Genomic DNA, 16855 nt, shown 5'->3' with positions numbered 1-16855 from the left:
GATGAAGATATCCTTAGAGGTGTTGGAACCTAGGTCAATCTACCAAACATTTATTTGCAACTTACAGAATAATTGAACTGAACAACGTTTCTTTTGCTATATGGTGGACAACTTGAATTGTTCCTTGATTTCATAAAGTGTAGAAGTAGTGCATGAAAGAGTTATATTTCCTGAAATTGTTCTCAAAAAATGATGTGCATTGTAATGGAGGACATTAGCACGATCAGTTCTAGAGCAGATGGAAACAGCTCAAAGGAAATCAGAGACATCCTGCTAGGATCACAGTTATGTATCACACAGATGGAAGTGTAGCGGTATGAGTCGAAATCCACTTCTTTATGTGCAAATTTCATTGACTTCATCACAAAATTGGCCAGTTTTGAGAGACATTCTATTATTTGCTATATGTATGTCAACAGTCTCTATTTATAAATCCTATGGGGAAATCCAATGTTAAGTGTGCAGCATAAAATATATAGTGAGGCTGTAATCCATAGATGGTTTAGTATCTTCACCAGCATACATTATGATGGAAGGTGGCGAGCTTCCCACAGACTGTCTTGTGCAGGGAGTTTTCGTTTTGTCTCATGGAGTTCTGTTCTCAATTGTTTCTGCACCACCATTGGCACATGAATTGTCTGTGCCGGTGCTAAAGGTTTGTTTTGTGGTTGCTCTCATGTGTCGTTTGCTGAGTGGCTAATTGCATTTGATTCTTCAAAATATATGTTTTGTGGTATGAGGATAGAACTGACGTGGAAATTGTGTTATGTATGTGAAAAATAGGTTATTTGGGTAGTATGTTTAACAATCTCAACACAAAGTTCAGAGTTATTGTACAATATTGGTTGTGAAAGCATAAGACTGCACCTGGAGAGGAACTTTAAACTTCTTTAGCTATAAAATTCCTTTATTTAGATACAGTATTCATTGACTTCAGCGTGAAATTGACTTGAGAATTCAATGTCTTGTTATATGCAAGTAGACTACATCCATTCAGGAACTCTATGGATACGTCTGAGCTATGTATGCGCCATAAAAGATGTAGAGAAGCATGATCCCTTAGATGAAAACGTTCTGTGGATTGACTCCTGCCACGTGTCATTCGGTGAGAGTAAGTATCTATATCTGATGTACGAGTTCTACGGTAGAAAATAAATATTGCAGAGAAATTTCTCCTATGAGCTCCAATAATTACCACACCTGGCTGCAGACACAAGGTGTCCAGCAAGGTGCATGCTCCATAAAATGCCGTCAATCAAATGATTGCTATGCATTTATGGAGGCACACCATTTTCTCCAGTGATGGTAGTGCGAGGGCAGTGTCACCTTCCGTTACATGCCTGATGTTATGGGAACCTTACGTCTACTAGATGGCGGCAGGTTCTGCTGCTGGTAGCAGTTCACCTTTTTCGTATGCAATTTGGTGTACAAGTAGGGTACTGAGAACTACTATCAGAACATGTGTCATACTTTCCCACCAGATGTATTTACTATGTTTTTGATGGTTATGATTCGGCTTGTACCTAAGTATAAGAGTGCATCATTTTCAAATACGTTTGATATATTTTATATATATAGACAGAAGTGTCAGTAGAACATTTTTACCAAGGCCAGGAATCGAACTCGGGTCTCCTGCTTATTAGGCAAGTGCAGCCTTGGTACAAGTTTTCACTCGCCACTTCAGTCTATATAAATAAAATCATTTCTGTACAAAACCAATAAAATGGCTGAAATTGTGTCATTTCATTTGTATAATTACAAAGGGCGTTCAAAAAGTTTTGCACAGTCGCCTCTAATTTTTTTTATTTTTTGCAGGAGGAGAATGAAATTTTTTGTGAACATACTTGGAACATTTAGCTATACATTGAGCCTACTCAATGTAGCCTCCATCAGTTGTGACACATCTGGCCCAACGTTCTTTCCATGATGTAAATACACTTTGGTAAAATTCTGAGGATTGACTTTTACACCGTCGCTTGACACAGGAAATGAGGTCTTTCTATCAAATGTTTTACCTTGCAGGTAAGCCTTTAGACGACCAAAGAGGTAAAAATCAGATGGAGCCAAGTCCGGACTATAGGGAGGATAAGGAAAAATTTCGTCCTGCGTCATTAGGGCTGCATGGGGTTTGGCGTTGTCATTGTGTAGTCTGATGAGCTGACACTGATGCTGTGGTCTGTGGGTCTTGATGGCACGTCGTAGCTTGTCCAGTGACAAACACTAATGGTCCCGGTTAATTGTAGTGCCAGGTTCCAGAAAGTCAATGGAAATGTCGCCACTCTGATCCCAAAAGAAGGAGGCCATCACCTTTCGGCCTGCTGTTCGTGAAAGTCTTGGTTCCTTTTTTTGAGGGGAACCTGGATGACGCCACTCCATGGGTTGGGTTTTGCTCTCAGGTTCGGACAAAAACAATCATGTTTCATCCTGGTTAACGATGCCGTCAAAACACTGTTTCCACTCTTCAGTAAAGGTCTTCATGAGATCCTCGCACACATTCTTCCTCATCGATTTCATTTCTCTTGTCAATAATCTAGGCATCCAACGCGCACAGAAATTTCTGTACCCTAGTGACTATACCAGTGATTACACACTACCCAATGACAAACGAGTCATTTCAGCAAGCTGTTGTGTCGTCACACATCTGTCATTTTGGATGATTTGATCAATGATCTCCTTATTCACATCACTCACTGCCGTCGATGGTTTACCGCATTGTGGATTTTCCAGTAGAGAGAAATCACCTTGTTTAAACCTCTGCAACCACAGCTAGATACTGCTGCAATTCACTGTGTCTCCCCATAAACAGGGAGCAACTTACCGTGAATCGATGTGGCAGAGTCATCCCTACTCTTGAAGAGGAACTCCATCACCAACCGTTGTCGCAACCTGACATCTACTTTACGGTCCATTAGGGCTCACCTGTAAATAAAAGAAAATACTCTTATATACCAACTTATCGCTAAATGTTCCAAGTATGTTCCCAAAAAAATTTAATTCTCCTCCTGCAAAAAAAAAAAAAAAAAAATAGAGATGACTGTGCAATCTTTTTGAACGCCCTTTGTACCTGCGGCTGAGTTTCAGGTTGGACCCCCCATTTACGTTCGATGCTGAGGAGCTATTCCAGAACATGGAGAGCCTCAGCAGTTCTGTTCATGTGCAAGGGGAAATTTCAAGTAGCCTGGGACAGCAATGATAATTTGGATCATGGAGGGAGGCACGCCAGGGCAAACTGTGCCAAGGTGGTGTAGTGTCTAACCTACCTGTCTCTTAGGCAGGAGAACCAAGCTCGATTAGCGGCCTTGGTACAACTTTTGACGTGCTGCTTCAGTCTATGTACATGAACCCATGTCTGTACGAGATCAGTAAAGTCTCTGAAATTGTGTCATTTGATACATTTGAAATGTGTTTGGAAATAAGAACAACTAATGCATGTCAAAGTTTCATGTGCGCTATGAATAAATCAAGTCACTGCTCGTCTTAATAGCTGTCAGACATCCTGCACATTCATTTCTCGTGGTGAATGTTGGAAGCATGGTACTTAAGCACACACGGCACAAGTCCTACTACACACAGGTCGAGTGTATGTCCCCCCCCCCCCCCCCCCTCACCATCGAGTTTTAAACTGCCCCTGCAGAGCGTTTGTATGGGCTATAGATCGTTTTGAATGTCCCACTATTTTACAGTGTGTGTTAAAGCACGTTCATGATGCTTGTATTTCCAGCTTCACGCTCCATTTTCACTTAGGTCATATTGGACGTTGACTGTAGCTCCATCACAAACAGCATGCTAGTGTTGGGAATCGTAACTACTATTTCGTGTCTCACATTGGACATGTTATGTAGTCTAATCAGCAGTATCTGTCACGCTGTTCAATCCTATTCAATTATACTGCTGGTGGCAGCGGTGAGGCAGTTGGCGACTCACTCTCATCTACTCGGCACACATGGAAGAGATCAATGCAGCATGCCACGAGTGAACTTTGTGGCACGGGTGCTCAGGAGGTGGCAGTGGTGTGGGTGTGTGGTGCGCCACTCTCGCCAGTCTTGTGTTAAATAAAGACTTGATTGTTCTTACTACACAATATGGTAGTGAGAACCATACTGTTTTAAAGTAATCTCCAAGAACAAGTTGTTTAAACTGTGGAGCCAGAAAGACAGTGAGTGGGGAACACTCTCAAGTTCTGTGAGTGACCCGACTACTATAAGTAGCCGTACATGTCGGAGTGATTAGTAGCTCGGGGAGAACATGTTAAATAGGTCATCAGACCGGCTACTTGGCTTCGTCCTAGCATCTTGGGTTCTGATATCGTGGTGGAGCTGCATTGCATCGATATCCCGGCGGGGGAGGGGGGAGGAAGGGGGGTGTTCTGTGCTTAGCACGAGTGATCTAATTCCACAGTGATATCAGGGGTAAACCCAGCAGCCATTAACTACTTACCGCAACATGTCATTGCTCCATCTTGGATTCTTTAATTTCTTGTCAATCTGTACTTACGATGACAGCCCTACTTCCACAGTGACATCATAGGGGTGGGGAAAACTCTTGCTGTTTTGTATTTACCACTAAAATCTGAATTTCCTTCCATTTTTTAAAGGACAGTTGGCCTTTGTCAGAAATTCGACAACACTGAATGACTTTCTTGATGATGTCATGGTGTGGTTGGGGGGGGGGGGTTGGAGGGAGTCTGGCAACAATGTCTCTGTACCTGAACTTGCCTTGTCTGTTTACTGTAAGTGTTCCACAGATTCAGTCAGCTTGCAATAAGGGCAATGAGCGTTGGGCTGCAGATTAATTTTATGGAGTCTTTCTGCAGTCGGGACAATGTCATATGAAATCACACTTACTCTGGTAGATAGGATGGAGTTGGAGATGTTCCAAATAAGTTTCCAGTTTTTTTGTAATACTCTGTCACAATGTGCTTTTGTGAATGCTATCCTGTGAGTAATTCTAAGGTCTTCTTGGTAGCGATTTGCTTCGTTTCAGGATGAATGCAGGTACATCCCACAAATTATTTGCATGTCTTACGTAGCTCTGCGTTTGAATGGCCAGCATTGTAGGGCGTGACACTGACCAGGGGCTCCAGAGTTTCAAATGGATGTTGCAATATCCCAGGGGCGTAGATATGGGGTGGGTGGTGGGGGGGGGGGGGGGGGGCGGACGAGGGGCTGCAACCCACCCAGACCTAGAAAGAGGATTTTTTAACGTAGTCGTGTGAATTTTTAAAAATATTTTAAGTCGCTTACGCTGAAGTTTGACGATTGTATGAATATGAGATTAAACTTCGCCACTGGAACACTTACAGTGACTGTTAGACAGCGAAGGTTAGCAGCAGCTAGAAGCAGCACGATGACTGTATGTTGTCGATGTTAAGATGAACTTCGGCTCCCTACTTGTTATCGGTACATATCGGTACTTTGTGTCGACTGTCTTAAGTTTACGACTGCTGCCAACTCCAGTGATATAACTACTGTATGACCATAGTAGCGCGACTAACCCGCGTGGTGAATGCCAACTGAAAAATAAATAGCGTAACGAGTGTCTTTGAACCTGAACAATTACATGACTTGGTTTCTTATAACCATGTTACTTCCGAATGTAATTTATATATAGCTGCTGATTTTCTACCCACTTTTGCCTAAAGTAGCATCACTTTATAGCAGACAGATAACATTCCCCTTTTACTTCTCTCTTCAAAATGGAGACAAAATTCTGCTTACTGCGTTCTCCAGATGGCACACTACATACAAGTCAAAGCTTAACTTAGCACCGACAACTTACATCGACTTGTGTCGATATCTATTGAGCGCAACTAGGGCGCCTGAGATCAATAAAGCTTGAAATAAAAGAAACATGGCTTAAAGAAGATATTAATTACCAAAAACTTTAACGCCTTTCATCCGTTAGGTTTTGGAATGTTTCAGAACTTCTTCCGTAGCGATGTAACAACAGTATACCCATAGGCATCCACAACAGGAGCCTTCTGGTCTGGTGTCAGAGTTCTCACTCATGTAATGAGTGGATAACCATTAATTCCCTGTTATATAGTAAGCGTTATCTTCCAGATACTCATTTTAGTTCTTTTAGCATGTCATGTCCCGAAACTAACGAACTCATTTACGTGGAAACTGGAATTTTAGTCTCCCGGCCCGGCTCCCTCAACCCCCGCTTCCTCCCACAATGGAAAAATTTCTCTGGATGCCCGTGAGTATACCTGATACATATGTTGGAGATATTTCTAATGGTGTACCAAAACCCAGTGGCTGTGTCATAGCATCACTGGCCAATCACCGAGCACGCCTTTACACGAGAGATAAATAACAGATAGAATATGTGGAATTTTCAAAACGTTTCATCGCAATTGCAGCAAGAAAGGACTTGCAGTACTTAGCTGTTCACCTAAAGCCAACAGCAGTACTGCCTGTTCAGTGGGATGTTGCAGTTGGGGGAGGGGAGTGCGGGGGCAGGAGAAAGTCTCCCACTGTGCTGGAAACATTTGCTACTCGCGGTACGATCTGACCATTTGGTGTGCTGGAATTTACGCAAGGAAGTAACAAGGTTTCGTGAAAATGCATTGCAGCCTGTGGTAATCATTTTTAGTTACGAATATGAAATTAGTTTAATGACATAGCTCAAGGTGAACCAGTTAACCAGTGTAGTAGCACTAGTGTCAACTGCTATATATTGGCAAGCAAGGTGGCAAGCGACCCGAGAACTTCTGACATCTGTCGACCAAATCCGAGCAGTATTAGGCGTCACTGCCAAGAAAAGCACTATATACACACATCAAAAAAAGTTTTGCATCACCCCAGTTCTCAGGACTCCTGAAGATAGACGTTGACTGTGGTAATCACAGACACAATCCCTTTGACTGTTCAGAGATGTTAGTAAACCCGCCCAAAGATGCAAACACCCATGCATGAGCAGTGCGTATTAGACGGAGGGGGTCCGACAACCGATCCGTTCCAGTCATTTCACCAGGAAGGAGGTACACGGCTTGTGCTCTCTGAGTTCAACCATGCCTAGACGGTCAGCACCGCGGTTCGATCGCGTCCGCATTGTTACTTTGTGCCACGAAGGGCTCTCAACAAGGGAAGCGTCCTGGTGTCTCGAAGTGAACCAAAGCCATGTTGTTCGGACATTGAGAAGATACAGAGAGACAGGAACTGTCGATGACATGCCTCGCTCAGGCCGCCCAAAGATGGACAACCGCTGCCTACGGATTATGGCTCGGAGGAACCCTGACAGCAACGCCACCATGTTAAATAATGTTTCTCGTGCAGCCACAGGACGTCGTGTTACTACTCAAACTGAGTGCAATGGGCGGCTTGATGCGTAACTTCACTCCCGACGTCCATGGTGAGGTCCATCTTTGCAACGATGACGCCATGCAACGCGGCACAGATGGGCCCAACAACATGCCGAAGGACTGCTCATTATTGGCATCACGTTCTCTTCACAGATGAGTGTCGGATATGCCTTCTACCAGACAATCGTCGGACACGTGTTTGGCGGCAACCTGGTCAGGCTGAACGCCTTATACACACTGTCCAGCGAGTGCAGCAAGATGGAGGCTCCCTGCTGTTTTGGGCTGGCCGACGTACGCCACTGATCGTCATGCAAGGCACCGTAACGGCTGTACGATGCGTGAATGTCATTCTCCGACAGACAGTGCAACCATATCGGTAGCATAATGGCGAGGCATTCGTCTTCATGGACGACAATTCGCGCCTCCATCGTGCTCATTTTGTGGATGACGTCCTTCAGGATAACGACATCGCTCGACTAGACTGGCCAGCATGTTCTCCAGACATGAACCCTATCGAACATTCCTGTGATAGATTGAACAGGGCTGTTTATGGACGACGTGACCCACCAACCACTCTGAGGGATCTAGAGGCATGCAACAATGCAAGAGGACGTGCTACTGGATATTAGAGGTACCGTTGGGTACAGCAATCTGGACACCACCTCCGAAGATCTCGCTGTATGGTGGTACAACATGCAATGTGTGGTTTTCATGAGCAATAAAAAGGACGGAAATGATTTTTATGTTGATCTCTATTCCAATTTTCTGGACAGGTTCCGGAACTGTCGGAACAGAGGTGATGCAAAACTTTTTTTGATGTGTGTAGCAGGGTCACCTTACACGAATTCAGTGGCTCTAGCCTGCAAAGTAAGAGACTGCAAGGTTACTGGATGAAAATATTTACGTATGACGTGAGTTAATTGCATGGATCCAGGCTACATATGTGTGGAACAAGAGGACATGATAAATTACTTGTCCACGACTTTCACTTACATAGGGAAGTTTTTGTTTTTAAATTAAAAAAAAAAAAAGACTACGAGTTACCTGTGAACAGTGCTGTGACAAACACATTTTAATTTAAACTCAAAAAACTTCGGAATGTAAGTGTAAGTCATAGAAACATGACTCACCCGATCCCAATTAGGCTATTCAGCTTACCCTATGTAGCTGATTTCATTCTTTTCAGATTACGCATTAAAGAACACCTATTCTAAAAACTCACCTAACCTAGAATACTTTCATTCTTTTATTTTTAGTCTAGTTAACAAAGACCAAAAACTGAGGACTGGGAAAAAAATTCGTGAAGTCGGAAATTTTTGTACAGTGGTAACGGTGGCTGTCATGAACAACATACTAAATATCCTAATCGGTGGGGTGCGGACATTGGTTTGCGTAAAAGTCAGTTCTTTTCTTTAACGTTTTTCTTGAATGTCTCGAAAACTGTGGCATCTAGCTAAAATGATTATCAGAAAACAATTACTCGAAATTAAATTTCCTACATCTTCAACTTTTATAGTCCTGTCTTCCTCAGTTGCGTTCCTACAACGGTGGTTCTTTTTATTTATCTCTCTCTGTGTTACAGGGGATGGAAAAATCGCAATTGTTGAAAGTTGTGTTTATTGGTCTAACATTAAAGTTTAATGTTAAATAACTTGGGTTGAGAACAAATATTAAATGTGTGCAGCACATCTAAGTGCAGTAAAACTGTGTTAAGGGAAAAATCCTGTTCTGTTATAGAGGTGTAACAGGGTAGTAAGGGGGTGGGATGGAGGTTTATAAAAAGCAACCACAGTGTTTTACCCAAAGTTATACCGACACTTCTGCAACTCGCCTTACGAATCACTAGCGATACAGAGCATAGACAGTGTGTGTTTATTTTTCAAAAAGTGTGTCAACAGTGCATTGAAAACAGATGTGGCTGCTAACAACACAAACACAAGAAAAGCATGTTGACATATTCTACGAAAATCTCTGCACTCTGTTCTGGAAAAGTCGACTTTCTTCATCACGAGCACTCCTTGCTTTTCAGTTTACAGACAGACGCTATGTCCCCACTATTTCCTGTCCAGTTATCTTATGTGAGTAGACAAAATAAGTTCACTGAGCTCGTGTTTATGTTGTGAAGTTACTTCTAGTTTATTAAGTGAGTACTTATTTGCAGTTGTAAACTGAGCTTTTAAGTAAAATATGTCCCCATAAACAGTAGCTGAGAGGTCCTATGTAGTGTTGGTGAGCAAGGGAGGATTAATGAATGACCAGGACGTTTCTGCACTGCTGTCACCGTTAATTGACGTACTGGTAGACAGCATAAATCTCTTCCATTCACCAACTGCTGGCACTTGTGTGTTACATTTGATACACTCAAGCTTCAGAAAACCATTGATAATGGAGACAATGAAACTGACATTGGTGAATAAATATTGACAGCAGTTGTACTTGAGGCAGGCTTTTCAATGTGGTAGACAGCTGGCAGCTCCATCTGTTGAGTTTTCTTACATAACAGGCTCATTTCACAAACGTCAGTACAAACTAAACGTACTGAAAATAACCCCACCATATAAACATGAGCTCAGTGATTTTGTATACAGTCATGATAGACATGAAATGCTGGGAAGGCGTAATCTGTAAACAGAAAAGTGGGGGAGGTTGCCTTTCCCTGAAAAACACTACAGCTGACGTACAGGAAGATTAGTATCGTAGAACAGTGTGCTGACATTTATGCAGATTCCGTGTATGTGCTTTACATGTGTTAGTACTACTAGTAAATCATATTTCAATTCCATGTATCGCCAATCACATTTGTGGAACATAAACTCCCTGTGCATGTCCGTACACTGAGTCACCAGTCATTCATGAGATGAGTTGTGGTAGGGTAAGTATAACACCCTGTACTTGCTTTTTGTGAAATAGTGTGGTCGAGAGGATGGGGAGTTGCCTGCTCGCTCTTAGTTAAGCAGATCTATGGAGGAGGGAAGTGCGTGACTACAACCTGAGGACCCACTTTCTCTCAAGCTTCTTACCTCCAGCCCCACCTTTCCACTCTGTTATTCCTCCAATACACAATTTCCCCTACTATACCTCTACTGCACTTAGATGTGGTACAAATATTTAATATATGTTATTAATACACGTTATTTAACAACATACATTAATTTCATACAGTTCACACAATATTTTTAAAACTCTGCGGTTATTCTATCCCCTACAATGCTGAAATTATTAGGTGTAGAGAAAAAACTGAATAAAGCCATTTTTGTAGAAAATTTAATGTAGGTTCGTTCATACAGGGAACATTTTCGGTGGATGCCGCGGTTTTAGAGACGTTCAAGAAAAACCTTAAAAGTGACCTATACTCGCTCGACTCTGAACTTCCCACGCTCACACCCAGCCCATCAGGATTTTTAGTATGTTGCTCATGACACTCCCATTACCACTGTAAAAAAATTGCGACCACGCAAATTACTCCCCTAAGTTTCCTTCGTTGACTGGACTGTTTAAAATACAGCTTTTAGGATTATTTTATCCCTACAACATCGCAATATTTCAACATTGATAATTTCACATGTTTATTGACCCTTTTTTGTGACTATCATGGAGCCAGAAGCTCAAAAAAGACCTATGCAGCCTTCAATTACATCATTTTTCAAAGTAAAGTAGCAAAACTGGATTCAGTCCGAGGTAGTCAGTACAGAAGATAAGTGTGACTGTGTCAACGTTTCTCCATTTTCAACTCCAGCGGTGAGAAATGACATTTCTTCTTTTGTTGATAGAAATAACCGAAGTAATGCTAATCGACAAACAAAATATGGATAATCATGGTTAGAAAGAATGCGTTAGAAGTGGACTGCCCCATAACATGCACTTTACAGACGCTAAATACAAGTGATTACCAGAGCGGTTTACATCAACATAAAAAGTGTCGCAATTATTCTACTACAGTGCTCTAATTTCCATTCATTTGTATCAGAATTTTCTCTACGTGTAACTTGTGATCCAAATCTAAATGTTGAAACAGATTACGTTGTTTCAGTGTTATTAAATATACCCCTAGTTGAAATCTTCCTGTTGTTGTCTCGAGTCACATTGACTTTGCCTTATTGCTTTATAGGGCTAGATGAATTACGTGACATTTTTGAAGACTAAGCTCTGCCCTAGAAGAAATAGTATATTTTGAATGAATTCGTCTGAGTTGTTGCATTTCTTCCTTTTGCGTTTATAATAACACGTTGTTTATATTAGCATGACTTACTTTTTGATGTTAAATACTTGCAGACCTGTTACAGCCGAGTGCAAATCCCAAAGGAAGAGTTCCACATCAGAAGCATATAAGGTTGCTATTGAACTGACTGTCTGACCTGTATGGGCCTAGTTAACTGGCCAATAATTAGTGATCCTTGAAAAGGTTCCACGCATACGTTTCCGAATAATCTGGAAAAATCCGTCAGCAACCACATATTGTCACAGACATCAAAAATGATTTGCATCACCTCTGTTCCGAGAATTCCTGAACCTGTACAGAAAATTGGAATAGAGATTTACGTAAACATCATTTCCGCCCTTTTTATTGCTCATGAAAACCACACATTGCACATGAAAACCACACATTGCATGTTGTAGCACCATACAGCGAGACCTTCAGAAGTGGTGTCCAGATTGCTGTACCCACCGGTACCTCTAATACCCATTAGCACGTGCTCTTGCATTGATGGATGACTGTATTCGTTGTGGCCTACTATCCACAGGTTCATGAAGGCACAGTTGGTCCACATCGTCCCATTCCTCAACGGCGATTCGGCGTAGATCCCTCAAAGTGGTTGGTGAGTCACGTCGTCTATAAACAGCCCTTTTCAATTTCCCCCAGGCATGTTCGATAGGGTTCATGTCTGGAGAACATGCTGGCCAGTCTTGTCGAGCAATGTCGTTATCCTGAAAGAAGCCATTCACAAAATGTGCACGATGGGGGCGCGAATTGTCGTGCATGAAGACGAATGCCTCGTCATTATGCTGCCGATATGGTTGCACTATCGGTCAGAGGATGGTATTCACGTATCGTACAGCCGTTATGGCGCCTTCCATGACCACCACCGGTGTACGAAGGCGCCGCATAATGCCACCCCAAAACAGCAGGGAACCTCCACCTTGCTGCACTCGCTGGACAGTGTGTGTAACTAGTTCAGCCTGACCAGGTTGCCTCCAAACACGTGTCCGACGATTGTCTGGTTGAAGGCATGTGCGACTCTCATCGGTGACGAGAACGCGGTGCCAATCCTGAGCCGTCCATTCGGCGTGTTGTTGGAGCCATCTGTTCCGTGCTGCATGGTGTCGTGGTCGAAAATCGCCATTCGTCGCCATGGACGTCTGGAGTGAAGTTGCGCATCATGCAGCCTATTGCGCACAGTGTGACTCGTAACACGACGTTCTGCCGTTGCACGAAAAGAATTATTCAACATGGTGGCGTTGCTGTCAGGGTTCCTCCGAGCCATAATCGGTATGTAGTTGTCATCCATCCTTGTGCGGCCTGAGCGAGGCGAGTCATCCATAGTTCCTGTCTCTCTGTATCTCCTCCATGTCCGAACAACATCGCTTTGGTTCACTCGGAGGCGCCTGGACACTTAATTTGTTGAGAGCCCTTCGTGGTACAAAGTAACAATGCGGACGCAATCGAACTGCGGTTCTGACCGTCTAGGCATGGTTGAACTCAGACAGCACGAGCCGTGTACCTCCTTCCTGGTGGAACGACTAGAACCGATCCGCTGTCGGACCCCCTCCGTCTAATAGGCACTGCTCTTGCATGGGGTTTACATCATTGGGGCCGGCCGTTGTGGCCTAGCGGTTCTAAGCGCTTTAGTCTGGAACCGCGCGACCGCTACAGTCGTAGGTTCGAATCCTGCCTCGGGCATAGGTGTGTGTGATGTCCTTAGGTTAGTTTGGTTTAAGTAGTTCTGAGTTCTAGGGGACCGATGACTTCAGATGTTAAGTCCCATAGCGCTCAGAGACACTTGAACCATTTGAACATCTTTGGGCGGGATTAGTGACGTCTCTGAACAGTCAAAGGGAGTGTGTCTGAGATACAATATCCACAGTCAACGTCTATCTTCAGGAGTTCTGGAAACTGGAGTGATGCAAAACTTTTTTTGATGTGTGTAGTTCTGACTAAAAATTCGTGACTGATCTGTGAAATGCTTTATTAAAATCTAAAAACATTCATGCTAGCTACCATTTGACATATCCACGTTAAATTAATAATATATCTACATTCGCAAGGCGTATCAAGCATTCGTAGTCCTATTTGGGCACTAATCTGATATGGCCCAATTAAATATTTTTCAAGACTGGGTTTAATCTGGTGTTCATTGTGCATGAGATTATTTTAAAGTAGCCACTAGGAAGTGTTATTAGGCTAAAATCTTGCGACCTCTCACTTTTTGACGTTTTAGGAATAATTATCTCCATCTCCATCTACATCTACACAGGTACTCCGTAAGCCACCGTACGGTGCATGGCGGAGGCTACCCTGTACCACTACTAGTCATTTCCTTTCCTGTTGCACTCGCAAATAGAGGAGGGAAAAACGACTGCCTTGTATGCCTCCATATAGCACTAATTTTTCGTATTTTGTCGTCGTGGTCCTTAAGCGCGACGTATGTTGGTGGTAGTAGAATTCTTCGGCAATTCTCTAAATTTTCTCAATAGTTCTTGTCGAAGTGAACGTCACCTACCCTCCAGGGATTCCCATTGAGTTCCAGAGGCATCTCCGTAAAACTTTGCGTTGTTCGAATCTACTGGTAACAAATCTGGCAGCCCGCCTCTGAACTGCTTCGATTTCTTCTTTCAATCCGACATGGTATGGATCCCAAACATTCGAGCAGAGCTCAAGACTAGGTTGTCACGGAGTCCTGTATGGGGTCTCCTTTACAGGTGAACCCCTCTTTCCTAAAATTCTCCAAATAAACCGAAGTCGGCCATTCCCCTTCCCTACCACAGTTCTCACATACTCGTCCCACCTCATTTCACTTTGCAGTGTTACGCCCAGATATTTGAACGGCTTGACTGTGTCAAGCAGGGCACTAGTGATATTGTATCAGAACGTTACAGGTTTGTTCTTCCTATTTATCAGCATTGAATTGCATTTTCCACACGTAGGGCTAGCTGCCATTCATCACACCAACCGGAAATTTTGCCTAAGTCATGTTGTACCTTCCTACAGTCACTCAACTTCGACACCTTACCGCACGCTATGGCATCATCAGAAAACACCCTGTCAACCAAATCATTTATGTATATAGAGAACAGTGGCGGTCCCATCACACTTCCCAGGGGCAGTCATGACGATGTGTTGTGGCTTGGCAAGACAGCCAACCCACTATGAAAGGAGGCCGAAAGGCACGCGTTTAAGCTCACGCAGGCTGGCGTGAGGTCTGGAACAGGACACGGAATGAGACTAGTAAAAAACGTACGTAGCTTCTGGAATACTTAACTTTAATCCATAATTGGTGAACATCGCTCTTGACGGTACATGTTTTACACCATCAATAGTAACTGATAATGGCGCCTTGCTAGGTCGTAGCAAATGACGTAGCTGAAGGCTATGCTAACTATCGTCTCGGCAAATGAGAGCGTATTTTGTCAGTGAACCATCGCTAGCAAAGTCGGCTGTACAACTGGGCCGAGTGCTAGGAAGTCTCTCTAGACCTGCAGTGGGGCGGCGCTCGGTCTGCAATCACTGATAGTGGCGACACGCGGGTCCGACGTATACTAACGGACCGCGGCCGATTTAAAGGCTACCACCTAGCAAGTGTGGTGTCTGGCGGTGACACCACACGATGCCCTTGTCTCTGATGAACACTTGCCGTCGAGGACAACACACTGGGATCTGTTATTTAAGAGGTCTTCGAGCCACTCACTTACCTGTGAACTTGTTCCATATTCTCGTACCTTCATTAACAGCCTGCACTGGGGCACCGTGTAAAATGCTCTCCGGAAATGTAGAAATATGGAATCTGACTGTTGGACTTCATCCGTAATTGTCAGTACATCATGTGAGAAAAAGGAAAAATTGAGTTTCGCACGAGCGATGCTTTCTAAAATCGTGCTGAATCGTGCATATAAGCTTCTCAGTCTCAAGAAAGTTTATTATATTCTTACTGATAATATGTTCAAGGATTCCGCAGAAAACAGAAGTTAGGAATACTGGTTTGTGATTTTGCGAGTCCGTTCTTTTACCCTTCTTTTACTGGAGTCGTTTGCTTTTCTTTCCAGACGCTTGGGACTTTGCGCTGGGCGACAGATTCGCGATTAATGCAAGCCAGGTAAAGGCCAGTGCCGTAGAGTACTCTTTGTAATATCGAACTCAGATTTCATTCGAACCTGGTGGTTTCCAACATTTCAATTGTTTCTCTATGCCAGGTATGCTTATTATCGTGTTATCCACATGGGAATCTGTCCGATGGTCAAATGACGGTATGTTTGTACGATTCTCCTGTGTGCACGATTTCTTGAATGTGAAATTAAAAATTTCGGCTTTCGTTTTTCTATCTTCGACTGCCACACCAGACTGGTCAACAAGGGACTGAATTGAACCTTAGACCCACTGAGCGAGTTTACGTACGACCGGTATTTTCTCGGGTTCTCTGCCACATCTTTTGCTAAGGTGTGACGGTGGTAGTTGTTGTATGCTTCGCACAGAGATCTTTTCACAGACGCACGAATCTCTACTAACCTTCGCTTGTCGTCATTTATACGTTCCATTTGAACCGAGAGGTAAACAGCCTCTGCTTCCTGAGCATCCGCCGAATTTCCTTATTAAACCATGGTAGGTCTTTTCCATCCTTTAACCACTTACTGAGCAGATAACTCTATAGACTACGATTTACAGTCTGCTTTAACTTTGCCCATAGTTCCTTTACATTCACCTGACTGGAACTAAGTGATGCTAATTCACTGTCTAAGTGACATGTTAATAAGTGCTTATCTGCTCTATCTAGCAGAAACATTCTCCTAGCCTTCTTGAGTGATTTATTAACTTTCGTAACATAGTTGCTGTAATAATATCATGATAAGAAAAATTGGAAAATTGTGGCAAGTTCCTATGCGACCAAACTGCTGAGTTCATCGGTCCCCAGGCTTACACATTACTTAACCTAACTTACGCTGAGGACAATACACATCCATGCCCGAGGAATGACTCGAACCTCCGTCGGCGGGAGCCGCACGAACCGTGACAAGACGCCGAAGACAGCGCGGCTAGCCCGCGCGGTGACATCGTGATAGCTGATTCCCGTTTCTACACTGATACTGTCGATAAGGTAGGGCATATTTGTAGCTACAAGGTGTGAGATATTTCCATTGTGTGGCTTACCTCCCTGCTGTAAATGTGGATGCGAGGGGCTTGTCTGTTAGTTCACTGTATATTTCTCTCATCGGTATGCCAGTTATGTCACACCCACATAAAATTCTAGTGGAAGGACATCTACGCCAGTTGATTTTCCTCGCAGCGCTTCTTTGGTTACAGTTTTCATTTCCCCACGAGATACATTCTCGAAGAATTCT

At 43.4% G+C, this 16855-nt stretch overlaps 1 protein-coding gene across 3 annotated transcripts in view; it reads left to right on the top strand.

Moving 5' to 3' along the window:
* LOC126416625 (cytochrome P450 4C1-like) overlaps positions 1–16855 on the top strand; it is a 267648-nt gene that overhangs the window by 178869 nt on the left and 71924 nt on the right. The window contains exon 5 of one of the 3 annotated variants that reach the window (XM_050084385.1): positions 1764–1862. The exons of the other annotated variants lie outside the window; for them this stretch is intronic. Coding sequence (XP_049940342.1) covers positions 1764–1796 — 33 coding nt within the window. The 3' untranslated portion in view covers positions 1797–1862. Of the gene's footprint in view, positions 1–1763; positions 1863–16855 lie in introns of those variants that run through there. 3 annotated transcript variants of the gene reach the window in all.

Source organism: Schistocerca serialis, chromosome 8 (assembly GCF_023864345.2).
Source record: "Schistocerca serialis cubense isolate TAMUIC-IGC-003099 chromosome 8, iqSchSeri2.2, whole genome shotgun sequence".
In the NCBI taxonomy this organism is placed as follows: Eukaryota; Metazoa; Arthropoda; class Insecta; order Orthoptera; family Acrididae; genus Schistocerca; species Schistocerca serialis.
This window is presented reverse-complemented; position numbering and strand designations above follow the sequence as displayed.